The sequence below is a fragment of the Scleropages formosus genome, chromosome 21 (genome assembly GCF_900964775.1).
Source record: "Scleropages formosus chromosome 21, fSclFor1.1, whole genome shotgun sequence".
NCBI lineage: Eukaryota > Metazoa > Chordata > Actinopteri > Osteoglossiformes > Osteoglossidae > Scleropages > Scleropages formosus.
In genome coordinates, this window is record NC_041826.1 from 24,763,825 (window position 1) to 24,789,786 (window position 25,962).

The following is a 25,962-nucleotide window of genomic DNA, read 5'->3' on the forward strand; positions in this document are numbered from 1 at the left end:
AGTTCGTGTGTGGTATTGCATTGCACGAGATGCACTTTCAGCCGCATCCCTTCTCTTCGGGTTTTACACCGCGTAGTGAATTTAGTTAAGGTCCAGGTCAATACGTTAATATTTGTGGCTTATCACAAAACCATCTGCTTCGGCTGATTTTCGGGGGAAGGGTTTTGGATTTCGTGAGTGTGGAAAAAGACACAAAAAAGTCTCGGGGAACCAGTTCGAATAAAATCTTTAAACACACACTGCAAAGTATCTGCGTACCTGGTCGATTACGTTATTGCTAGTAGTCACAGATTTATTTTTTGTACTAGTTTATAAAATCATGAATTCTGGACGAGGTTGAAAACTGCAGTTTTGTAACAGTTACGGCTCTTAAGGTTTACATTTAGTCGTGTTTTCCATGAAATGTAATTTCCGTGTCGTTACTCTCATTGTGGAAGTGATGACACAGAAATCAATGCATGGGTGAAGGGCTCAAACGAAATAATTCGTGTCGTCTCAGTCGTAGCGTTTCAGTATGCATCTGTGTTTAAGTTAATAATGACTCTGCATAAAGTTTATTACAAAGCACGAGTGCTCCTAAGTTTCTGGAAGTATTTCTCGGAGCACTCCACTTGTTTCTGTAGTAGAAGAGCTGTTTTGTCAGTTAAACTCTTCCTCCAGTCTCTTTTAACTTTGCAGAGACCTGAACATTCATTGCGTGTCCCCTGAGCCTGAGCGCAATGGCTGCAGACACTGAGACAGAGCTCATTTCTGCGCCGTTCCATCTCCAGGCGCTGAAATGCCCTGCCAACGCTTTCGGAAGTCTGTCCGTGACTAAGAAAGGTGCCAGTAATTGCAACGATCCCTCGTTTTGTCGTCCAGAGCCCTTTTTCTGTTGTACTACTGCGACATGACAAGAGCAGTGCAATATTAAAAGGGCATTGGCTGGCAGAAGAGCCCTTCTCGGCTTCCTTTTACTGTTACTTTTCACATCCTTTAATGCGCTGCGCTCATTACTGTTTGCTGCTTTACTCCGATGACTTTTCCTTGCCACGTTTGTTGCCGCTGCAAAAACATGACACGAAAAAGAAGCACGTGACTCATATACGCGCACCATGCATGCATGGTACAGTACGTGTACGTGCAGTACTTCGTTTCCTAAAGGTCAAGGCGCCGTGTTCGGAGCCGTTCCCTACATTTCGCGCGCTGCTCACTGCAGATACTTAAGTTAATCATCTGTATGTGATCATTTGCAACAAAAGCGCGTGATCACGGAGGGAACGGGATGTTTGGCGTCACGATGTAAACTGGAATTAATTTGTTCGTTTCTTGCTTTTTCGTGTGAACTTTAGCGTTCGGGGGAAACACACACTGACGGACGTCGCGCACTAACTCATCCGATCGAGCGTGTCGTCCCTCGGCACCGGTGCGTGACCCACGCGTGGCTCCGGCCACTTGCTGTGACGGTGACGATGTTGCACCGCTCGAGCGGACGGAACGGTAGTGCAACAGTATTGTCATCGCACGAGGCCCACGTGTCCCTGAAACTAGGGCCCTTTTACCTTAGGCTCAAGTTTAGCGCGTTCCCGGGCGCGATCGATTCGCTGCTTCTCTACACGGCGCGGCGCGGCCTTACCGGGGCCCTTCAGGCCTCCTCGCTGTCACGGGCCAGCGACGGGACGCAGCTCGGGGGCGAAACGCGAGCGGGGGTCACACTTTCATTTGACGCTCGCTCAAATAGTGCGGGAAACACTTCGCTCCCATCATCGGGCTGCGCGAAGAGGCCGAGAGAAGCCGCGCTTCCACGGCACAGGGCCCGCGCGGAGGGAGCGCGAGGCCACGCCTCCTAAAACGGAACATTTTGTTCCACAAAAACTTGACGAGCCGTCCGCGTGTGCGTGGAGAAGCACGTGTGGTGCGGCTCTGATTTTACGACAGGTTTTCAAAAAGAAAAAAAGGTGATTTGTGCGCCGCTCTCACTCTTTTGTTAAAAAAGAAAAATAAATGAAAAATTACTGGTCGCCCTTCGTGGGTAATTAGAACACTCAATATACTCACTCATTATTATACTCAATGTGAGTACATATACGACAATCACGTGACATGATGATTGAAACGATGAGTAGATCTGATCAACAGGGTAATCGCTGAACTTTTGTTACATGTCCCGTTTTAAACACGTTGTGGCGTGCGCAGCGTGTGCGGAGTAACAAACATTTGTAACAACGATTTTTCCGTTATATTTAGAAATGATCTCTCGTCATTTCTTGCCTCTCTTGTCATCTGCTGTTGGTCACTCCACGTTTTAAGGGCGGACGAACTCAGTCCGAACTCAGTCCGAACTCATCACGTGTGATTCCGAGCTGAAACGGGACCCCGTCCAGCAGCGAGCTTTTCTTCCACTCACGAGTGGAACGTGTCGATGTCGACACAGCACGAGGACACAGCGGCGGCAAAGGAGCCGCGCAGAGCGAATATTACAAGAAATGACGTTGTGCGGGAGGCGGGGTGAACTTATACTATTTGTGGCAGGTCGGTGGGTCGGTGGGGGATGGGACTATTTCTCTGGAATGTGGGCAGGCAGGTCTCGCGCTGCGGGGGGGTCGGCGGAGGGGGGGAGCGCCTAGGGACGGGTTTCATCTCCGCTCCAAGAAACACTGCACGTCCCTCCGGCTGTAGGCTGCGGCGCGCGCACCTTCACTGCTACACACGGTATTTCACTGGAATAACATGGTGGTGGTGCACCGTAACCGTAACCGCAACTGTAACTGGACACCGACAAGTAAGAGCCATTGCAGCAGCCACTCGCTGACTTTTACCATGACGTGGACGTGGTTCGCGCATCGCACCGCATCGCACCGCATCGCACCGCACGTTTTAGGAGGATGGTGCGGGGAAAAAGAGGCGCATCTGCTTTGGAAAGCGTAGTATACACCCCCACGCCACGTACATACCCCACACATTCTCAGTTTGACCTCACTTTGATTCATGGACGGTTAAAGAACCATAAAGTAGGAATGACCGTGGGAAGTGCCTCCGAATGGTAATAGAAGCCTATATCGAAACTGTAGCCATTTCGACCTAGCCTAGGGAGCGGTAAATTGACTAAATTTACTCCGTGTGGTTTGGTAGCTGACCATGTTTAAAGTGTCAAAGCGTTCTTTTGCGATGCACTTGGAATCCTTCTAATGCACACCGCTTAAGGCTTACTTTTCATGGGAAACAAGGGCGGCACTGCTAGTGTGGAGACAGGTCAAATCTTGCTTTGCAGCGTGGAATCCTGCAATAAAGGCGAGAACTTGTAGAAGCCTGTCTGTCTGTCTGCCTGCCTGCCTGCCTGCCTGCCTGCCACACGTTCCCGGGCAAAGTGAGGAACGCAAGGAGGCGAAAGCGGCGCTGCTTCTACGTCCGGGGCGCCCGGGGTGGCGACATCACCTCCATCGCCTCCATCACCACCGCTGCTTCTGCTCTCAGACCCAGTCGTAGCCAGGGGTTTTCTTACCTGAAAAGTCCTTGATTCGAGATTTGGAAGCTGTAGTAGAGTCACAAAATAAAATAGCTTTTCAACGGAAACATGTTCTACATGGACGTAGCGCTTTGAAAAGAAAAAGTGTGATTTATCTGGCAGCACCAGACGCAGTCGCCAAGTTGAACTGAAACAAAATAATTGAAATCGCTATAATTTCTCACATGTGCTGCTTCTCCTGTCGTCTTTAACTTTCTTCTTTAATAGGGGGTAAAAGTTCAAAGTTTCTGGCACTAAAAATAAGCTATTTGACTTTAGCAAGAGACATTCTTCCCCTTGTGCACTCTTGCACAGACATTCCCAGGGCGAATATAGGGAATTCTAGTCGACGCAATACATTTCAGTTTTACTAAAGGTATATGTCATGTTTTCCCTCTTTTCTCAGTTACCTTTATATTATTGTTGACATTTTAACTCTCTCTCACACACACACACACACACACACACACACACACACACACACACATTTTCTGAACCGCTTGTCCCAGACGGGGTCGCGGGGAACCGGAGCCTACCCGGTAACACAGGGCGTAAGGCCGGAGGGGGAGGGGAGCCACACAGACAAATATAAAAGAAAATAAATATACAGTTCAAAGTAATGGAAAATATGTTGGAAACACTTTGGAAATATTCAGCAGCAGGGAAGCCTGGTGCCTCACAGCGCTCGGGCCGTGCGCTCCGGCCCGGGTTCGAGACGGGCTCACGGCGTGCGGAGTGGCCGCGTTCTGCCCGTGCGCGCGACCCGAAGCGGGAGGCCACGGTCAAGCGCCGAGGTACCGTCCCGTACCACGGAAACCACGGGATGGGTCACTGCGGGTCCGGTTGACCTGCACGACACTGGCGCCGCTCTACGGAACCTGCGGGCCAAGTGCTGGCGCTTATTCGGACTGCTTTCGGTCCGGAATGATCCCGGACGGATGAAATGCACCGGGCCTCCTTTTCTCTGTTGCACAGGCATGTCTTTCGAGCAGGTCGGGATAATATTAGGTGTGTTTGGATGAGCCGCTTCTCCGGAAATAGCAGATGTTCCAGCAGTTGTGAAATACAGCGAGTCTGAAAGGCGTCAATTAGGCGACTGTCCCGCCAATTCCATTTCCTTCGAATCCCGAGGAAAGAGGAAGTGTGTCTCCCCCCCGCCCCTTCCTCCCTCCCTCCCTCCCTCCCTCCGCGTGCAGCCCGCCACCGTGTGTGCGCGCGCAGACCGTGTTGTGTCCCGCGCTGCTTCGGACGGAGGCGGAATACCGGGTACGTGGGGGCCGCGAGCGCGCGTTCCGCCGGTGCTTTTGTCACGCGTGTTTCGAGAGGACGTCACGTGCGCGCCTCGCTCGCTCTCTTTCACTGCAATACGTGTAACGGGTGTCGTGTCGGGCCCAAAGCTGCACGAGTGAGTCCTCCACCACTGTCTGCTGCATTTTTTTCTCTTTTCCGTTGCGTAACAGCGCGCGCTGTGCTGCGCTGCGCTGCAATCAAAGCGCGCCGAACTCGTCTCGCAGGGTCGCGGAACGGAAAGCAAGGAGACGAGCAATTCCAAACTACACAGTAATGGCAATTTTCTTCTTGCGGGCGCGCGCAACGCGAGCCTGGAATTCGCGCGACGTCAGCACCGCGGGCCACGTGACGCTCGGCGCGAGGACTGAGCGGTTGGTTCCGTAGGAAAAGTCCGCGTGTCGTGCGAGAGTCGGAAGCCGATGCGATGGTGGCGGTAGGTAGGGGTAGGGGTAGGGGTAGGGGTAGGTGTTGTGCGCGCGCGGCCTCACGGACGACACTCTACGAATATTATTGTCTCTGCTGTTGCGTGTCGAGTGGATTGGAGCGGAGCTGCTGCGATATTTTGCTACAATGTCTCAACAATCATTGTCTCTGCGCTTCGGAATTTCCAGCCGTTTGGCACAAGCAGCACGCGATCATGGAATCAGTCAGTATTATTGCTTTGGTGCTCCGTAAAATAAGATTATTTATGGAGGAGCCCTTTTGCTTTTCGCTTCTGACTGCTGCAGCACTGCTTGATTTCGGGCGCTAAATTCCGAGACGACGAGCCCCGAATCCCCATCGATCGTCCCCAACACGTGGCACATCATCATGTTACTCTATATACCGTACATGTTTCTTCGGCGTCCGCAGGTTTTTCCACAGTTTGAACTTAGTCCTCACGCACACACACGGTAACAAGTGCACAGTGAGTAGAAACACGATACTTTTTACTGTGTCCTACAGTGTAGAGTGAGGGCACGAGCTCTGTCAGTGAAAGGTCCAGGGCTATAAATAAACCCAAAGTCAAAGTGGCAAAAATTCGTTCATTTTCCACGACGTGATCATGTGTGTGAAGGGTCCGAGTGTGTGTTCTTCTCCGCAGTTGAGCCCCGTGTTGCGCAAGCGTGTGACGCGTGGCGTGGACGTGGGGTCGGCGTTTTGTTCATACAGCGTAGCACACAGGACACGCTGATGATGACAGCGGCGCTGAGATTCTGGGGGCCGAAGCGCCAAACCGCTGAGCTTCGCACCGCTTTCCCCAGCGCACGTGAGCTCTACCTGCAGCCACAGGTGAAACGTGTCTGCGCACGCGTGGATTTCATACCTGAGCTTAATTCCTCGAGTTTGTGCTTGGATCGGGGGCCAGGTGGCACGGTGGGTTGGACCGGGTCCTGCTCTCCGGTGGGTCCGGGGTTCGAGTCCCGCTTGGGGTGCCTTGCGACGGACTGGCGTCCCGTCCTGGGTGTGTCCCCTCCCCCTCCGGCCTTACGCCCTGAGTTGCTGGGTGGGCTCCGGTTCCCCGCGACCCCACTTGGGACAAGCGGTTCAGGCTGTGTGTGTGTGTGTGTGTGTGTGTGTGCGCGCGCGCGCTTAGATCTTTGCACTGTAATGGCGCTAATAGTTTTTGACAAATGAGTAGTACTTAAAATCTGGTAAAGTTCTCAGGTACTTGCTGAGAGAATCATGTGAAGGAAGTAGAGTTACAGCTAAATAAAACGCGAGTTTACAATCCAGGCCCTGATGTGACCCCGGGGATGTGCAGGAGGACAAATGGGACACGGAACAATCCAAATGATGGGAGGAGACCGAGCGAGCGGAGGGCCGCACCCTCGGCCGCCGGGCGGAAGCGGAAGCCTGTTGCCTGGAACTCTTTCCCTGTTGCACTACTGTGGGAGATACAGCTAGCAGTGCAATAACGAAAGGGCATCGGTCTGTCAGGCTGCGGCTGCGCGTGGAAGCGAAGGACACGGCGCACAGGACTATGTGTCTGTGCACGAGTCGTTTCGGTAAAAACGCAGCGCTCAGCTCGCACCTCGTCCTCGGAATAAACCCGTGTACAGAATATTTTTTCATAACCTCAATGCAGTGTCCGGCGGTGCTGCTGCTGCTGGCGGTGCGCCGATTACCAGTAACATTCTCGGTGAAGTGCTGGGTTTACATGACCCTAATGGACACACATAAGCGCAGGACAGTAGACAGCTACTGTTTATGTCGCTGTTGTTGAATTTTTAGAATCTGCATTTTCCAGCTGAAATAAAAGTCACAAATGTCCACAGAAAGATTCCTTGAAGAAAGTCCTTCCACTGGTGATGCGCTCTGAACTCTTTGTCCTGACTTACAGGCACTTGATTTGTTGTGATCCACAATCTGACTCCACGAGCAGCAGTCGCAGAAAACTGAGAATTTTTTGACTGCTTGTTAAAAATGTTTCTGATGGTTCAAAACTGGATGTTTTCTCATGCATCGATGACGTTGCTCTCTTGATGTTTATTTCAGAACGACCTGACAAACTGTTGGGTCGCATCGCTGAGGTCATAAACTTTTATTTCCCACCCGAGGTTACTTCTGGGTTCCTACCGTGATGGTACGGGCAAGCTGGGTCGTGACCCTAGAAAGCACTGGTCGGCGCAGGAAGCGGCAGCTGCATCGTCACGAGCTCCTTCCTGTCCGGTGCCATCTGCCTCCAACAGTTTGCTTTCCATTCTCTTGAAAAGCACAGAAGTGAGGGATACGCAAGAGGTGCACAACAATCGGTTCGCTGCCGTTATACGTACTGTACTAATGTGATTGCACACACCGTTTAGGTGTGTCAGTGTATGTTTACAGAATAAAAGACTGGTCAAAGTACTTTCGATGTATTCTGTTGCAATCTTGTGTCACTGCACCCTCCTACCTTGATATGAGCCGTACGCCTGATGGGCCTTGCAGAGCCACGAGAGCTTCGAAACATTCCAGATGCAACGGTTAATGTGAAAAATGAACGCATTTATAAATGCAAATTGCAATTTTATGTGCTTGGCGAAATTATACATTACAGTGCGAGTCTCCCGACTAACGTACTGTATTTCTTTGTTTCACAATTTCTCTGTGAATCCCTTCGTAGAAATAAATTCGCACTACAGTTTTCTGAGCCCGTTGTTAAAAATGAATATTAGCTGCAGTTCAATTCCTAACTGCGCTGTAGCCTTTCTCTCAGGAAATTGTGAATGATCTGCAATGGAAATGTATTCATTTACCCGTGATGGAAACAAGGGAAACTGTCCCCCAACGGCCGAGACAGTGAACAAGTGCGCTCGGTGTTACGGTATTTCTCACATTTGTGGTGCTGCCAAAACGCGACAAGTGTCACGCCTCGGTGACAGTTCCACCGCAATCCGTGTCCCTTGTCATTTTTTCATGTCAAGTGGCCGCCATTAATGCTGCGATGTGACCCAATGCCGCAGTCGCACGGTACAGTACGGAGCGGCAGCGGCACGCAACGGGAGAAGGAGCCCCGTAGAGCGAGGCGGAGGCGCTAAATGATAGTCCCCGTAAAGCGAAACTGTCCTCGCTGCAATGCCTGTATCTTGTGCGCACTCTGGGTGCCCTGTCTGCTCAAGAAAAGCGCCAATGAAACATGAACGCGTCGCCTACAGCAGGACCAGTGAATAAATCCACGCGTGCACCTGCTCCAAGTTTGCCTTCAAAAGAAATCTGTAGTGTACAGTTTATGGTTTGTGCTGCAGGGCTACAGCCGAATGTATCCAGTCGATGTGTCCAAACAGTCAATGTATCCAGTGAATGTGTCCAAAGAGCCAATGTGTTCAAAGAGCTAATGTATCCAGTCGATGTGTCCAAACAGTCAATGTATCCAGTCAGTGTGTCCAAAAAGTCAATGTGTTCAAAGAGCTAATGTATCCAGTCGATGTGTCCGAACAGTCAATGTATCAAGTCGATGTGTCCAAAGAGCCAATGTATCCAGTCGATGTGTCCGAACAGTCAATGTATCCAGTCGATGTATCCAGTGAATGTGTCCAAAGAGCCAATGTATCCAGTCGATGTGTCCAAAAAGTCAATGTGTTCAAAGAGCTAATGTATCCAGTCGATGTGTCCGAACAGTCAGTGTATCCAGTCGATGTGTCCAAACAGTCAATGTATCCAGTGAATGTGTTCAAAGAGCTAATGTATCCAGTCGATGTGTCCAAACAGTCAATGTGTCCAAAGAGCCAATGTATCCAGTCGATGTGTCCAAACAGTCGATGTATCCAGTCAATGTGTCCAGTCAATATGTCCACACAGTGAATGAATCCACACAGTTTTTTTCCTGGGACAGGCAGGCAGGCAGACAGACAGACAGACAGACAGACAGACAGACAATGAGTTTTATTGGGCCGCCTGCTGACCCACGCAAGGAACCTGCTATGGTTCCAGATTCTTCCAGTATTTACTTACAACAAAGAGCTGACAAAGAATTACAGAATAAATAAGTGTACAAACAGGAGAGTATGAATAGTAGTATAAATAGAAAAAGTGTAAATAAATAGGAAGTAAATTACAAAAAGTGGTTGGATATTGTTGCACTGACAGGAGAGCTACAGAGTCAGTGTTCATGAGTGATGGGCTGAACGGAGGGGAAAACCTTCTGGTGGACACACACACACACACACACACACACTGCGCTCTTAGTTCTTCCGCATAAAATGTGCGTTTTGTCCAAACGAGTCAACGACACATTTGTTTCTCGTCCCACCTAAACGTCTCATTTCTGCTATTATTTAAATTTCCCGCCGGTTCTTCTTTCCGTCTCCGCGCAGAGCAATAAATGACAATGACAGGCGACACGCGATGCGAGCGCGCGCCTCCCCACTCGCCGCGCACGTGCTGCGCAGGCTGCTGGCGGAACTGGGCGGAACTGGGCGGAACGCTGTGTGCGGGCGCCCCCTTGTGGACGCGAGGCCTCAGAGCTGAAAGGACGTGTAAGTGCGACAAAGTCCATCAAGTATACAAGATAAAGAAATAAGAACAGCAAATAAATAAATAAATAAAGGTCTAAGTGGCAGGGTGTGCGTGGAAAAGCACCTTAAGTTAACTCCTTTGTGTCAGAACTAACTAGCGTAATGCAGAAAAAAAAAAATGCGAGAAGAAGTAGGGGGCGTAGCGCTTAGAGCCGTTGCCCTTGGGCTTGAAGGACCCAGGTTAGTCTCAGCACCTTCTGTAGTACCCTTGAGCAGCAAACCTTCCCCAAACCGCCCGAGTGAAAAATAGAATGAAAAACGATGCCGAGCTGCACGGATCATGGGTAAAGAACTGTCGGTGGCTGTGGAGAGGAGGAGGAGTGTGAAGGAGTGTAACACACACACACATTGTCAGAACCGCTTGTCCCATACAGGGTCGCAGGACGCCACCGCGCCACCGCACCCCCTATGACTCTTCATTATTAGGAAAATCCAGGAAAGTGCATAACGCCGGTGTATATTTTTCAAGACAAGCTCTCCAGCAAAGGTGCGATATTTATCTAAGAGAAGTGAGGAATATATATAGTGTAATGTTACACTCTGGGGGTGCAGTGGCGCAGTGGGTTGGCCCACAGTCCTGCTCTCCGGTGGGTCTGGGGTTCGAGTCCTGCTTGGGGTGCCTTGAGACGGACTGGCGTCCCGTCCTGGGTGTGTCCCCTCCCCCTCCGGCCTTACGCCCTGTGTTACCGGGTTAGGCTCCGGTTCCGTGTGTGTGTGTGTGTGTGTGTGTGTGAGAGAGAGAGAGAGAGAGAGAAGAGTCATATTATATAACTATATCACTACCAGAACGAGTAAATGCTACTAATATGTCTTTACTGGCTTTTCATACTCAGAAGCGAGGCACTAAAATTCCACTTTCGTCCCCTGACACGTAGGCAAACATATATATACGATGCTGACTTTGCAGGGAAGGACAATAAGAATGAATGTTGCCCTTTGACAGTGACGAAAACGACACTTGCACATCAAAGGTTGCCGCACGAGCGCTCTGTTCACACACGGCGCGAGCGCCTCTCAAATCCCAGTGCGTTTTGCTGCCCCCAGCGGCACAAATGTTACAAAAGGCGGGCAGAGAAAAGGATGTAACAAGTGGTAAACGTGAAAATGTTTGTATCTTGGAAAAATGCGTAAATCGGATGTTCGTAACACTAGGTACAACCGTATAATGTTGAATGTAAGTCTTGCAAAAGGATACACACCTTTTCCTACTTCTACAGTAAAACTAGGCAGCGTAGTAGAGCGTAAAAGTTATACTGGCTACACGGCCACGGACGTGTCTATAAACAGATGTCAGTTAGTATTAATGTGCATGAAAATCCACGTCATCATCAGCCTTAAAAAACATCACGTTACTGCAGATTGCTGCTCCTTTGCTGAGTAGCTAACTTGCTATAATTTAGGTAACAGAATCATGTTCTTTCTAAGCAGAATTAGAATATCGCCGTCAACACGAGCAATGAATGAAATAATATTGAAATATCACTTCAGTAGCCGTTAAACAACATTTACCTCGCAGCAAACTCGCTATAGACTGAGGCGGACAAAATAATAGAAACACCAGCACAGTCCAAAGAGAGTTTTAAGACGCCCGCAGTGCGTGCGTGCGTGCGTGCGTGCGTCAACTGCCTTGGAGGTGCAGAGCGCTGCAGAATCCATGATGGGGAACGATGACAGCGGACTCTCCCACGTGACAGCGCCACCACACCTGCGCACCTGCCCACGTGACCGCCCTCCAAGTCGGGCCACCGGCAGCGGGCGAATTGACCTCCAAGCAAGGGCTTTACAGTCAGGTACTCTGAGCCTTATTGTTAATCTAACTATTGTGAAAGTACACAGTATTTATTCTGAACGGCTCTCGCGGACGCTGGCGACGTGTTGCGTGTCGCTCCTCGCAGACTCGACTCGCCGCGCCGCGCGTGTTTATGCGTAACTGCTCTCGAGAGAGAGAGTTTGCGGGACTCGCACGAAATAATAACTGTCTCGGTCAGCGAGTGGTGCGCGTCGGCTGCTTTGCACTGACGACCTTTTATTACAGCGTGCGGGGCCGCCTATACCTGTACCTGTACCTGTAGCGGTACCTGTAGTCGCAGCGCAGCGCATGCGTTCACAGGAGCGCAGCCGGACCTGCAGTTCTCGGCGCGGCCGCTAGGGGGCGGGGTCGGAGCCGGAGCCGGAACAGGAACAGGAACTCGTGTCGTGTCGGTCCCGCCGCTGAGCCGAGTCGAGCCGAGAGGAGCGGAGCGAACGAAGCTCTTCATGGAGGATGAAAAGACACAGTAAAGATGGGTGAGCCTCCTTGCTTTCTGTGTCAGCGCTCCTCTCCCTCTGTGTCTGTGTGTCGCTCTTCTTCTTGTGCTGCTGCTTGGCTGCGACACTGACTGATCTCATCTGATCTGATGCCGGCCACGTCGACACACACACACACACAGAGACACACGTTGCTCCGCTTGCCCGGCGCGTGGGGGGAATTCATGCCATGGGGTCGCAGCAAGTGAGGGAAACGAGTCACTGAAAGTGAACCGCAAGCAGACAGTGAGCAAGCGGAGCTCGAACCCACGTCACCGGCTTATTTCTCTCGCGTCTGACACGCGCTTCCTGGTGCGTGGGGTGGGGGGACGGACACGGGACCGTCACCGGAAGGGGCGCTACTAGAGCGGGAGGGCCGTTCGTCGAACCTGGGGCAACGCCCCCCCCCAACCGCAGTTCATGCTGCGGCCCTGCTGTCTTACCCGCTGAAACTAAACTGCCATTGTTTGTTCCTGTCCCGTCCCGTCCCCCCAGCAGCCGCTCCCCACGATGCCGCAGCCCAGGGTGAAGCTGGTGGTCACAGGAGATGATTTCGGGTACTGCCCGAGGAGGAACCGGGGCATCGTGGACTGCTTTGTGGCCGGCGCTCTGTCCAACGTCTCGCTGCTGGTGAACGGCAGCGCGGCGGAACACGCGGCAGACCTGGCTCGACGGTGAGGGTGACCGGACCCCCCCCCCGCAAGGATGCGGATACGGAACGTGGCCTTTTCCATCTCAACGTTTATGTCACGTATTATAAAGTAAATCGTTAGCGTTCCCGGTTCAGGAAGAGTCTCGAGACGCACGTCCCTCGCTTTCTCCGTCTCGGCTCCATAACCTTGCACGAACTGCCACCTCCGCACATCCTGCACTTTTCGGTGCTCTCGGTTGCGCGTCACTTTGGGGGGGAAAGCATCTGCTAAATGAACAAATGTGGATGTGAAATCACTCTGTTTGTGTGCAAAAAGGTGCTTTAGAAAGATTTTGGGGACTCACTGTGATGACTTCCTCCCCCCCCATGTCAGACACCAAATTCCCGCTGGCCTCCATGCAAACCTCTCCGAAGGCCTCCCGGTTTGCCAGAAGCTCAGGAGACGCTCGACACTGGTCAACGAAGACGGGTTTTTCCTCGGGAAGATGGGATTCCGCAAGGCGCTGCGGAGCGGACGCTTGAGCGCGGCGGAGGTGCGCTTCGGCCGCTTTGCGTACATTTTGCAAAAAGTCTAAGAGCTACGGCTGCTCTAAATGGTCATATGCGTATGCCAACAGCATGTGTAACGGGAACGAGTAGGAATTTCAGAATCGCACACACAGAGACTGAAACCGCTTGTCCCGAGTGGGGTCGCGGCGAACCGGAACCTAACCCGGCAACACGGGGTGCGAGGCTGGAGGGGGAGGAGACGCACCCGGGACGGGATGCCAGTTCGTCACAAGGCACCTCGAGCGGGACTCGAACTCGGACCCGGCCAAGCCCGCCGAGCCACCGCACCCCCTCATTTCGGAATCAAATAGGACTAATGGCACCAGAGTTTGCGCTGGACAGAGAGGATAAGTTTTGTGTCGCACACCATCCGTCACACTGCCATACATACAATGAATGTGACTGTAGTCCCTTCCCTTCCCCAAGAGCTATTGTGAAATGTTGGTTATGACCCATAGTAAGAGAACAATGGAGGTTCGTGCAGCTAAGGAGAAGGGTCAAAAAAAAAATACCCGATAGAAACGTGGGCAGACAAAAAAATGAATTGGGCTCGTTTTCGTGTCAACAGCCACCTCTATCGCAGCGCTGATCAGAATCCACGATTGATTGCTGTTCCGCTACAAATGTTTACAAAGTTTGGAAGCCGTGTCACGTGTCACTGCTCTTCCTTTTCTTCCGTCACACTCTTTCGCTCAAGGTGGAGCTGGAGCTCCGGGCCCAGGTGGAACAGTTTTCCGAGCTGACGGGTCACCTGCCGCAGCACATGGATGGACACCAGCACGTCCACGTACTGCCAGGTCGGGGGAAACTCCTTTTGGGCGTCCGAAAGCCTCTAGGGGCTCTTTGCGACGGCACGATGAGAGCGTGCACGATGAGTATTGCATCGAGTGGTTTGTACGTGAAGCTGGCGAGGAGGAAAGGGGTTCGTTTCGATCCGTCGGGGCGTCTCGGCCGACCGGAAGACGAGCGGCACTAGCGGTGGCGTTTGACCCCCTGCGAACACATGCCTCACTTTGAAGACGTAAAAGTTTAAATGTGCACGTGTCTAACAAGGCTACTGAATACAACTAACTTGACCGACTTCGAAAGTGTCGATAAAATACACAGCAGTGCATTGGCTCCTCGCGTTACGAATGGCGGAGTTACGGATTTTCAGACAGAAACATTTTCCAGGTAACTTTTAATATCATTTCTTCACTTCCCTCATGTAACGAAGGCTCCTTACAAGACAGCTTGGTACACGAACATTTGCACAGTGAGCTGCCAGCTCTCGCTTCTGAGAAATGCCTTGTGCGGACAGGCTTTTTATTCCGAAATGTGTGTCTTGCTGTCATCGAGCATCACGTCACCAATACTTTTCTAGTTATTGGTGACTCTTTTGAATTGCTCGGCACAGATGACTGCTTCTCAGTTGAGCAAGTTCGTGGCTGAATGGGCCGTTTCTTTCCGTCTGCTAGAGGTGAGAGACGTGTTCGCGAGGGTCCTCTCGGATTACGGAATCCCGTTTACGCGCGTGCCTGTGGAGCCGGGGCTCCGGACCTGCCCCTGGCTCACCCCCCCTCTTCAGGAGTTCTACATGCAGGTGGAGGAGGATGCGTGGGGCTCCGTGGGGGTCTTCCGCAAGCATGGCATCAGGTACGCGCACAATGAGAACCCCAAGAATAGAGGTGGTGCAGTGACTAAAGACGCGAACTTGAGGCCAAGTCCTCTTCCATTGGGCTTAAATCCAAATGCCTTCAATGATACGGCTGTACGCTATATGGGTTCCTAGCTGTATGGGGGGGACAGCCGGTAGGGTGGTGGTTCGAGCAGCTGCCTTTGGACCCAGAGGTTGCAGCTTTGCTCCCCACCTCCGGCTGTAGTACCCTTGAGCGAGGTCCTTACCGTAAAATTGCTCCAGTAACATGACCCAGCTGTACAAATGGGTAAATAATTGTAAAGTAGCTCAGCATTGCAAGTCGCTTTGGAGAAGAGTGTCAACTAATTGAATAAATGTAAACGAATACGCCGTGTGTGGTGCTGCCACCTAACGCAGATCACCAAGTCGCTAAACTCAAGGAGACGTCGTGTCCCTGCACCTCCTCTTTACCATCCATCCAGCAAGTATAGCTGCTACGGCGAAGATGTTAACCACCGGCTCTTCTTTTGCATTTGAGGGAAGGGGGGCGACATACAGCTTTCCGGTGTCATTGAAGCTACAGGGTGAAAGCAGCATTTTTAGTGTCCACTTTGTGCTGTAGGTGGCCCTCTGTGTACCTGGGCTTGACAACGATGGGAAAGAACATGTCCTTGAGCAGCATCAAGAGGGCCATCGACAATGCCCTGGAAGCCTCGTGCCCCGGGAGCTGCGGTGTCTTACCCCAGTGCGACACGCCGTGGGGCCCGGGAGCCGGGACTAGGGACTGTCCCATCACCGTCGAGCTGATGGTGCACCCTGGCTACCCCAGCGACCCCCAGCAAGGAGGCTGTGGCGAGGGGCCAGACAGCTTCTCACAGTCACTAGACCGCCAGCACGAGCTGGACACCCTCATGGACCCCAAGTTGCTGAATTTCTACAGACAGGAGCAGATCCAGCTGTGTGCTTTCAAAGACCTGTAGACGTGCAACAAGGGACAGTTGCACAAGCGCCACGACTGCACAGTACGGCATCCTGGTCACATGCGCTGTTACGTCACGCGGTTTTATATTAAGGAAGAAGTTATGTTGTCAACTTGACACTGAAAAGGTTTTTTGGAATTCCAGATTAACAACAACGGGGCGAGGCGTCATGGTGACGGACAGAAGGATGTGGAACCTTAACTGCCATTTGAAACCCCACTGCCACAGAGCTGTCTCAGCTCGTCACGGTAACGGCGAGTAGAGCCGTTGTCTCACAGCACCTGGGTGGTGCGAGAGGATGTGGGTTTGATTCCCACCCAGTCTGTGTGGAGTGTGCATGTTCTCCCCATGTTTGCGTGGGTTTCCTCCCACGGTCCGAAATATCAAACCTCCATTAGTAGATCTAATTCTTCCTTCACATTTAAGGAAATTCTGCATTCTGCAAGGAGATGTTCCTTTTTCTCATATTTTACACATACCCACTAGGCCTGCACCTCCCTCCTCTCACTGGACCCCCTGGTTCTGACTGAAACTTGGATCATCCTGGAAAATACAGCCACACCTGCAGCCCTTTCAGCCAACTGCTGTACTTCCTCTCCCGCACCCCTCGAACCTCTGGCAGATGTGGAGGCACACAGCTTCTCATCTCACCCCAGCATCAATATTCTGCACACAGTATTCTATCGCCGTCCCTAACCCACAGTGTGGTATGGTGGCACAGCGTCTGCGTGGTGTGAGAGAACGTGGGTTTGATTCCTACTCAGTCGGTTTGGAGTTTCCAGGTTCTGTCTGTGCGGGGTTCCTCCACGTGCTCTGGTTTCCTCCCACAGTCCAGACATGCTGTGCAGGTTCACCCATGTCGTGTGAGTGACAGAGAGAGAGTGTGTGTGTTCCACTGATATATGGATGAGTGACCTAGTGTATCTAGTAATGCAAATGAGGTGTGTGGGCTGCTAACACTACATAGAATTCATTGGAAGTCACTTAGGAGAGAAGTATCTAAGTGAAGTAACAAATGTAATTCACTTTGGATGAAAATCTGATGAGCAACAATTTATTTTTCCACACATACTTTTTACTTCTCCTTGTCCCAAGGAAAACAATGTTAAATAAATCAAATATAAATCTTTTCATATATTTTAAATTGCCAAAAAGACCCCAGTAGGAAGCACTTGTCTCCCTTCTAGCACTTCTGGCTGCCTATTTAAATTTATTCAAATATGATTTCTATTGTTTCTAGTAAAATACTAGAACTCATTCCATTTGTCAGTGTGGAAAAAATAAATAAGGGAATAAATGGAAGTTGTGCTATAAAAGTGAAGTGTTAATGTTTCTTCTTAAAAAGGCAAAACAAGCCATCTTAAAGCTGGTTAACGCAGCACTAGTTGGTGGCAGAGGTGATGCAGAGTACATGTACCCGCTCCATAGTGGGACAGGGTGCTGGGGATCAGGACTGCCCCCTTGGAACAGTTCCTGTACGACTTATTGGAGAATAAATTAAAGACCTTTATTGAAACAATCAGCAGTACAGAGTACATAAAATGCTAAACTAGTATGTGTTCCCATTGCAGTCCTGCTGGTGTTCTTGTACCTCAAAGGGGGAAACAAGCATATGAAACCTAGTCTTTAGTCCACTTAGTCTTTCGGGGGGGAAGACAGGCAGCAACACACCCATCATCCCCCTGAGATAAAGCACACAGAAATCCATGTTAAGTATAACTCAGACTTTAATAGGTTTCAAATGTTGAAGACTCAGCTGTTTAGGTTTGGTCTGATCACTGGGGAGCTGCCACTGAGTACGCTGCCCCTAGTGGTAGGTCAGTAAAATGTACATTTCCCCAAACCCAAGTCACTCGGACGCACCGTCCACAGGAAAGTCATTGACAAAGCAGCCCCGAAACAATCCTTGACCTTTGTTCTGAACATGTTCGCTTTCAGATCAGAATGCACACAACATTATCATGAAAAAAAGGTTTGTGTGTCCTTTCAACTCTGTCCCTCCATGACTGGGAAAGGCTAACATTTTTGGAGCAAAATGCATGCTGCTGACAGCATCACAATCTAAGAGCATGTTTAAGTTCACTGCATGTATTCCTTCATACCTCCCCCAGTCTCCAGTAAGTGCTACGAAAAGTCCCGACAACTTTTCCAGATTCAAAACATTTTAAAAACCAAAGCAAGACAAGTACATGAGTAATGGCAAGAGAAGTGGCTTTTAACTAAGACAAAACCATATAACATGAGCAAACATGAGGAAAACTGCTTTTGACTGTGCATGTTGGTATACTATCATACTGTTTAGTGACTGCCCTGAAATGAGAACAGCCTGGATTCAAAATAAAAATTATAACTCCACTCATTTTGGTCACAATGCAAAAATAAATTCCTCATTTTAATGAGAGCTATACTACAGCGGACAAAACAGGATCACTGTGGAAAAAAACTTCATTATTTCATGCCACCTTTAAAACTTTCAAGAATCAGTTTTCCCTACTTGCAAGTTGACATTAAATGCATCTGCAAACCAAATATCGAAGATGCTAATTATTGGGAGTGAACACATCCCAATGACAGGCCACCAAACAATATTATATTAGCACTACAAAGCTAATCATAGGGAGCGAAACCATGACACCTGGAAAATGGTTAACCTACTTTATTATCTTATATCGGGTCAAATTACAAAATCATGACAAAATTTATATTCTACTAGAATTTCTCAGAGAATTGCCATGTGGTTCTTGTACATTCTTTGTAGGGTACCAGATTGTTTATGTATTCGGAGGATTCTTTCCTACCCATACTGATTGACACTAGACCAAAGTGCTGCACATGGCTCAGTGTAATTGGCTGAATATCTGTGTACGTAGCTGTACGTAGATGTTTGTATAGTAAATAGATTTAGATGGTTAAAAAACCTTATGGGGTTCCTTGTACATAAGCACTTTTAAAATGATTTTACCAATACATGCATTCAAATTCAATAAATATTTTACATTAAGGTATGCACTTAGGAAGAAAATAAATAAAACTGCTAAACCATTAATGTACTGTCAGCTGTCTTGTTACCCTGTTAAGCAGTAATTGACAGTGCATTACACTTCACTACTTAGGATGCAGAATCTTGAATGTAAGTAATGCTGAGGGTTACTGGTCAAGCATGCATCTCTATTGCTAAGAGCAGTTATCAGACTTGCTTTATGTATAGTTAAAAAGAAATATACTGGCAGTTTGACTAGTGTCATGAGTTTCTCCTAGATTATTTTTGAGATATTAAAGTTTTTCCCATTCATCTACTAACATGTTAAAAAAAAATTAAAGAACGTAAGTGATGACGTGTGAAGAACGTAATTTGGTAAGGTTGCCCATGATCTCCAAAGACCATTATGAACTATGGTGGGCCAATTAAAGGCAAAGAACAAAGCAAAAAAAGGAAATATGCTGAAAGGTTTATATATAAAGTTATATTCAGTCACACTCAAACCTATTTCTTTTTCTGAAAGTTTGGTAGCAATGTTTACTTGGCTGCATTTTTAAAAATCGGTTTCACAGATTGGTAAGGAAAAGATGTATTCCACTGAACACAGCATACTGAGAAAAGCCATAAAAAATACTGCCTTGAATTCCCTGTCCTTGCTTGCATTTATTATCTGTTACATTGCTTTTTTCCTAAGACACCCTTCTCAGAAATGGAGAACCAGTGATGGAAGTGAAGTTAGAAAAGGTCAGCAATGCTTCTTACTGAAGGACTGAGGACCTTGCTTTGACAACCAAGAAAATGTTTATAACGAAGGTCAATTAGAATGAAGCAGTGATTCTGAAACAAGGAAAGCGGAACTAAAAACATTTCCGACTACTTTTCATTCCCCATATTAACAGGATGCGCTAACAAATCTGCCTTTTTTAATTTAAGAAAACAGTAGAAAGTTAGAAACGGCCTCAAGCTATCACTGAGATGTGAGACTTGTCTGATCCACAAAGAGTCCTGCTTCAAGTTCGATGTACAACAGAACTGCGCTGCTCCGAGTCTGTGAGAATGACAAGTGTGTGTCTCTAAGTGTGTGTCTGTGAGCAACAGAGGAGGAGGTAGAGACAGGGTGAGGGTGGAGGGGGGGAGGGGCTAGGATAGGATGGGAAGAAGCATCAGGGTACACACTGGTCAAGTATTAGTCCACTGGCCGCTTTTCACCATGTTTCTTTGTAAATTCTTCTGCATTCTTAAAGAATTTTTTACGGTCCTTTGAGTATTCTTCTGCTAGGTCAGCCCTCAGGGGGTGTTCAGGCTGAGGATCATTGACCAGGGCGATGAGGGACTGGATCACTAATTAAAAAAAATAAATAAATAAAAAAGGCAGCTTTTTAGTCAGGCATAAAGCAGCGCTACCATTAGGAAAAAAGCCAAGCGAAGATATGTCTGGTTACACACTGGTCACTCATGTTATAAATGTTTGAGTTACAAGTATTTGAAGGCATCAGCATTTTCAAGATTATAAATAGCACCCCCCCCCCCCCAACTAATTAATTTCTTTATTTCTGCCTGCTGTGCAGCTAAAGTAACCCAGGTTTCCACACCTGGCCATTAGCAGTAAGCATTAAAACAAAAAAAACAATATAGTTGTGCATGACCTTCATTCAACTCCTTTCCACAGTGTTTACAGCTAATGAGTGTCCATAATCAAGAAGATGCAGAGGTTTATGGGAAGAATTTATCAAAAATCAGCATTAAATAAGTTTATGGCAACATTTTTATCAGTCATTTTAAATTAGTTTTGAGATTAAAGTTAATGAAAATGTTAAAAAGGTCAAAGTATTAAAATAAATTACATTAGCTTTTCCTTTATCCAAGATGTGTACAGAACCTAACCTGTAAATAAGGATACATCCACAATATTAACCTTTTGACGAAGTGCCAAACACTACACATGGTCAAGGGATGAATTGATCAACTCCCTGGAATGATTAGAAGGTTGTGGGAATCACTTTTTCCCTTCTCAGTAATAGTAAGGCAGTTTGAAGTTAACAAATAAGCCTTAGAGAAATTTCATTCATTGTAGCTTTATCTGAGGTTTTTACCAAACTTATCAGGAAACTAATCAATGGATTTTTGTATTGCTCAGCTGACGACATCTGTATTACTATTTTTATTGCCATTATTGATTGTGAATTAGGGGTAAAAATGTAAAACAAGCATGTATGATATCCATCAACTTTACTCTACAAATGACTTGAAGGAAAAAGGATATTAAACTAAACCAGTAAACTGGAGCCAATCAACCCAGAAAGTGTTACAAATCAGTATAAAGCAGATGCAGTCACTTCAGTATAGTATTCCAGAAGGGTCTCACTGACATTTCCCACCTTTACCAGTTTTGGTCGTCAGACTCCAAAAACAAAAGTGAACTCATATTGCAATGGTAAAGAACAAAGGCAAATAAGAAAACCAGATCAATAATTTTAGATTCATTTCAGGCAATATTTGAAAGGCAAACACACAGGTGCCTTGCTCTGTCACACCTACCTTGGTCAGTTTTGGTAGCTGGCTTCCAGTTCTCAGCACTGATCACTGGCAGACACACTTGGCCTTTCTCATCAATATTGGGGTGGTAAATCTTTGTTTTGAATGTGATTTTGGGGGGCTTAAAAGGATATTCAGCTGGGAAGATGATTTCAATTCTGAATGCTCCTTTGTCGTATGGGGGATTGTCCTTCAAAGAAAAAACAAACATGCAGTTTTAGGTAGTTCACAACATCATGTTAAAAGTTCTCTTAAGTAGTATAACATTCCCCCCTGTCATCAGCACCTTTTTAATCACTGCCCTTTGTTCGCATAACAAAATAAGTAAATCACACCATTCACCATCACACAGTGATACAAAGGCACTGAACACAGAATCAGAGACATACTGATCCTGGGAGAACATGGCCACCTACACAAGTGTACTGTTAGGTTTCAGGATTTCACTGGACAGACACTTAAACAGGTTTGCCCAAGCCTACGATGTCAAATGGCAACATCGCCTATTCCAGCAGTGGCCCACAGAAGAATACTCAGATAACCATTCAAGATTAAGAAGCCTTCTCAACAAAGCAAGGAATAAAGAACTTGCTGCAAGCCAGCAACTCCCTCTAGTAAGCAATGAGGAAAGAGGCCCAGGGTGAACTGCTCAGCCAGACACACCCATCTGAAACTTTTTAAAGTAAAAAACTGAGTTAAGTGTAAAACTTGTATGGAACTATAAATATTGCTGCAGTTGCCTCTACGTGGAGAAATACTTACAGGAACAATAAGACCTTGCCAAGTTAAAATGTTTGACTCATCAACCTGGATGTTACAAAAATTTTTCATTCCAGACTTGCGGATTTCTTCAAGTTCCTGTAAAACAGAAGTAGTTTTTGAGCCATTTCTGTTCATTCAAGAATTCCTCATTCTATGTACAATAACCATTTGTGGATAATGGAAATGAGCTCAGTAAGTTACAGCAAAATTATTCACTCATACTATACTCAATACTATATCATTTTACTATATTCTGGTGGGAACAGATTGATTTGGCTCATTACCACACTCACTGAGTAAAAAGATGCACATGCAGAAACCTTGAAGCCTTTTGACATGAAAAACTCAGTAGCTACCACATATGATTCTTTAGACACCGAGCTGCAAAAAGGAGGGGTAACTATTTTTGACTGGAAAACAATATAATCTCAATACAGCATTATCAGCATTATTAAGTACCATCCTAGAGAACATAGGGTCATAGTCCTCACAATACATCATGTACACTGACACACTTTCAGCAGCTTTTCCCCTCAAAGTGAAAATAAAACCAGACTTGGTGAAGCTAATGGAAGAATTAATAAATGAATGTCACAGATTAATATTTACAGGAGTACATCATCAAAACCAACAGACAAATTTAGAACAATCATAGAATACCTATAAAGAACTGGATAAGGTTTAAGTAAAGGTATTAAAGAAGTTATACAAAAAACTGCATTCCTCTAGATACGTAAATATAGTACGTAAATACAATAAGTCTGAGAAATATCTCCAGAAAACCGTGTTCAGGACCAGGATACTGAAATTGCCCTCCTGCAGCTGCTGTCTTGAAAGAAATAGTTGCAATCGTGTTTTGACAATTTGAAAATTCAAGCTACATGCATTTCAAACCTACTATCAAGAACAGAACAGTAATTCTCATGAAAGTATTTGTACAACATATTTACTGTGGTGAAACTGTCCAAGTGCATCCAACAAAGTCTGGTCTGGAGTTTTAACCTTGAAGGTGTAAAGATCACAATTGTAATGTATGGCAATAAACTTCTGACTTGCACTTTTACTCATGCTGTGAACTGTTGCTGATAATAAGCATCATCAAGTTGATGTTAACTCAGACACCATACAAGCAGTGTCTCTACAATAGTTTTCCTTCTACTCGTGCCCCTAGGCTCCAATTTTTGCATGAGATGCCAACAGTATAAAAACCCCAGTGTCCTTGCTTGCACTTCCAGCGGCAGTTCTGGTGCGATTTTATCCAGCATCCATTCTTTTCCTGACCGTCTGTACTATGCTAAACGATGACTCCATCACAGCAGTTCAAAGAACTATTTCCTATCGTATGTTGTACATAAAATGGTGAAACTATAGAACAAAAACAAAGATTCCCCCTCGGCTTTGACCAAATAACTGTGCTGCTGTAAACTACGCACCGAACGATGAGAGGCACCGATGCCTCCAAGCAACAAACCTTGAGCAAAAGACACACTTATCTGTGCCTAATGTAGCTAACCACACCAACGTGAGATTTCTTACAAATACATATCCACCTGTGGTCAAGCGGTGTATTTACACTAGTAAGTGAAGCAAACATGTATTGGCTCAACCTGTTGGCAAGCAGTGCATCCGTTTTAAGGGCACGAAAATGCGATCTCTCTTTGATGCACATATGATCTAGGCAATACCACAGATGTTCCTAATCTGCTTTGAGCTCCTGTGCCACACTTGGCCCTTCTTAGCACTAATCTAGTCACAGGCATCCACTGCAGTTTGGCCTGGCCATGCCAACTTTGGAGAGACAAAAAACATCTCTCTCTCTCGGCTCTTCCTTGACTTTAAAAACTCTGCAGGCAGCTAAAATATTCCCTTGAATTTCAGTTTCGAATCTCATGGCGATTGTGATCTCCTATACTAGTAGTGGAAAGTGTACCTGCACAGAATTTTACTCTCTTGCCTTGGGTTTGACACTGACAAGCGCTCACTTACTCTGCTTTGTTCTGACTAACTGCAAGCCATAGCCGTCAGAAATCAGCTACACGCACGGGTGTGGGAAGTGTGGGAAATGGGAGGGAGCACAAAGCAACAGTTTGACAATAAACTAAAGAGAATTATTTACCTACATTTAGTGAACCAGCAAAGGGGTCCGGCGTATCACTCGCTGTGCAGCTGAGTCACATGAATGAGGCTGCCCGCAGTAAGAGCCACCACCAGAGCCACCTTTACCACGGTGATGGGGGTTTTAAATCCTCTTCGATGAGCGACACCTTCTTCTTATTTGCGCTCCACTTCCCCATCGCTGCTTTTGCTTTCATTTTGACCGCGTCCCAAGTGCGCGCGCGCGTACTATAGTAAATCATGTTTCGACACTCCTCGACTCGGCTCGTGCGCGGTTCCTTTTATCCTCTAGCTAAGGCTCCTCGGGCGCCTGGGTCAAAGTACACGCCGGTGCCTCCGAACACGAACACACACGCGTATCCCCGCACACAGCAACAACGAACGTTACGAGAGGGACTGCACTACATCGACACGATAAAAACCACGTTACTTCGCCTCATTTCCTGGGATTCCCTTCAAGACTCGACGTTTGTTCGCCGTTTTTTCAGAGGAAAGACACCGGTCCTGATCCACCGAGCGAACCCGGCGGTTCCTTCGTCTCACTCCGGCCTGTACCGGCTGTTCCTTCACTCGCTCGCTCGCTCGCTCGCTCGCTCGCCCTCACTGACACACAAAATATTTACCTTCGGCTCGACCACAATCAGACTGACAGAGGCATAAACGACTGTTATGAAAACAAAAGTCGTTGTGATTTAAACAATAAAAACAGACGGAGCAGGAACCTTACCTTACACAGTCTCCTGCTCGCCGCCATCTTGGATATACTAGCTCTTCCCAGAATGCACCACGACGGCGGCGGCGGCGGCGACGGACCTACTGAGGCTGCGCGGCTGCGCCTGGGGGCGCGTGACTCGTACACATTTATTACGCGGTGCCGGTGCTACGTTTCCCCCGCAGTCACGTTAGTCCACGTTACGGATCGGGACGATCATTATCAGCACTATTAAATGAAAAGTAGATCCGCGAATGCGAATTTCACCGATTTCCTACAAACCGGTTCCATCTGCAATCTGCTACCAAGCCAGGCAGTTTGACAACTGGTTTAGCATATGAACCACATTTTCTTAATATAAAAACTAAATAAACACAAGAAGATGAGTTTAGCTGAGTTCCACTGTGATTTATTGTGTGAAGTTTGTCCCATTGGATCTGTAGTACTTTTAAAAAAGTTTTGCATTGATTTCTTGAGATCACTGCCTGCCCTTGTAATGTGTACCTGTGGAAACCTGAAACCCTGTTCCATTACATATTCTACACCCGTACTACTATAGTATTACTAGAGCATTATGAGATGTGAACGGCTTGCCCGATCTAAAGCCGAATGGTAAAATGTTATTGGACTTCTGTGCTGCCGTGGTTTGTCCGTAACAAACGCCATGTTTGAACACAAGGAGGCTCCATAAGGGTCCTTGGTACCAGAGCTCCTTGGGCCAAAGATCAATTATTGACCTACAAAGTCAATAATACTGTAGTCGTTTCTTCTGTCTTGAGGCCACATGTTCTGGACACTCGGGTGAAGAGAGGTGCTGAGCTGTCAACCGATTACCATCTGGTGGTGAGTTGGATCAGATGGCGGGGAAAACTGACAGACAGACAGACCTGGTAGGCCCAAGTGTATAGTGAAGGTTTACTGGGAACAACTGGCAGGGAATCCTGTCCAGAATTGATTTTAACTCACACCTCCGTGAGAGCTTCTCCCATGTCCCGGGGAAGGTAGAGGACATGGAGTCTGAAT

At 47.7% G+C, this 25,962-nt stretch overlaps 2 protein-coding genes across 6 annotated transcripts; one reads left to right on the forward strand and one right to left on the reverse strand.

Annotated features, from left to right (window-relative positions):
* The first annotated feature begins 11,519 nt into the window (after positions 1-11,519).
* On the forward strand, positions 11,520-16,700 carry ydjc (YdjC chitooligosaccharide deacetylase homolog). 5 transcript variants are annotated; one of them, XM_018728657.2, is made up of 7 exons: positions 11,521-11,540; positions 11,861-12,036; positions 12,535-12,710; positions 13,062-13,221; positions 13,935-14,034; positions 14,695-14,872; positions 15,478-16,700. In XM_018728657.2, exons 3-7 carry the CDS (start codon positions 12,547-12,549, stop codon positions 15,833-15,835), a joined length of 960 nt encoding a protein of 319 aa, XP_018584173.1. In that variant the 5' UTR covers positions 11,521-11,540; positions 11,861-12,036; positions 12,535-12,546; the 3' UTR covers positions 15,836-16,700. The 5 variants fall into 5 exon arrangements, with proteins under 5 accessions (XP_018584176.1, XP_018584173.1, XP_018584175.1 ...); XM_018728659.2 differs by having other exon boundaries at positions 11,523-12,036; positions 15,478-15,877; positions 15,980-16,700; XM_018728658.2 differs by having other exon boundaries at positions 11,523-12,036; positions 12,532-12,710.
* An 844-nt stretch (positions 16,701-17,544) lies between these two features.
* On the reverse strand, positions 17,545-25,011 carry ube2l3b (ubiquitin-conjugating enzyme E2L 3b). The gene is made up of 4 exons (XM_018728638.2): positions 24,955-25,011; positions 22,113-22,208; positions 21,354-21,540; positions 17,545-20,156 (listed from the first exon to the last, which is right to left on the reverse strand). The coding sequence occupies exons 1-4, from the start codon at positions 24,979-24,981 to the stop codon at positions 20,002-20,004; spliced, it is 465 nt and encodes a 154-aa protein (XP_018584154.1). The 5' UTR covers positions 24,982-25,011; the 3' UTR covers positions 17,545-20,001.
* Between the last annotated feature and the right edge of the window lie 951 nt (positions 25,012-25,962).

What these genes read in the sequence shown, in the direction of transcription:
- ydjc (XM_018728657.2), top strand. Translation starts at nt 12,547, where the DNA reads ATGCCGCAGCCCAGGGTGAAGCTGGTGGTCACAGGAGATGATTTCGGG. An exon ending in GACGCTTGAGCGCGGCGGAG is followed by an intron (nt 13,222 to 13,934) that starts GTGCGCTTCGGC and finishes CTTTCGCTCAAG; the next exon opens with GTGGAGCTGGAGCTCCGGGC. An exon ending in TTCCGCAAGCATGGCATCAG is followed by an intron (nt 14,873 to 15,477) that starts GTACGCGCACAA and finishes TTTGTGCTGTAG; the next exon opens with GTGGCCCTCTGTGTACCTGG.
- ube2l3b (XM_018728638.2), bottom strand. Translation starts at nt 24,981, where the DNA reads ATGGCGGCGAGCAGGAGACTGTGTAAG. An exon ending in CGAGCAGGAGACTGTGTAAG is followed by an intron (nt 22,209 to 24,954) that starts GTAAGGTTCCTG and finishes TCTGTTTTACAG; the next exon opens with GAACTTGAAGAAATCCGCAA. An exon ending in AGCTACCAAAACTGACCAAG is followed by an intron (nt 20,157 to 21,353) that starts GTAGGTGTGACA and finishes TTTTTTAATTAG; the next exon opens with TGATCCAGTCCCTCATCGCC.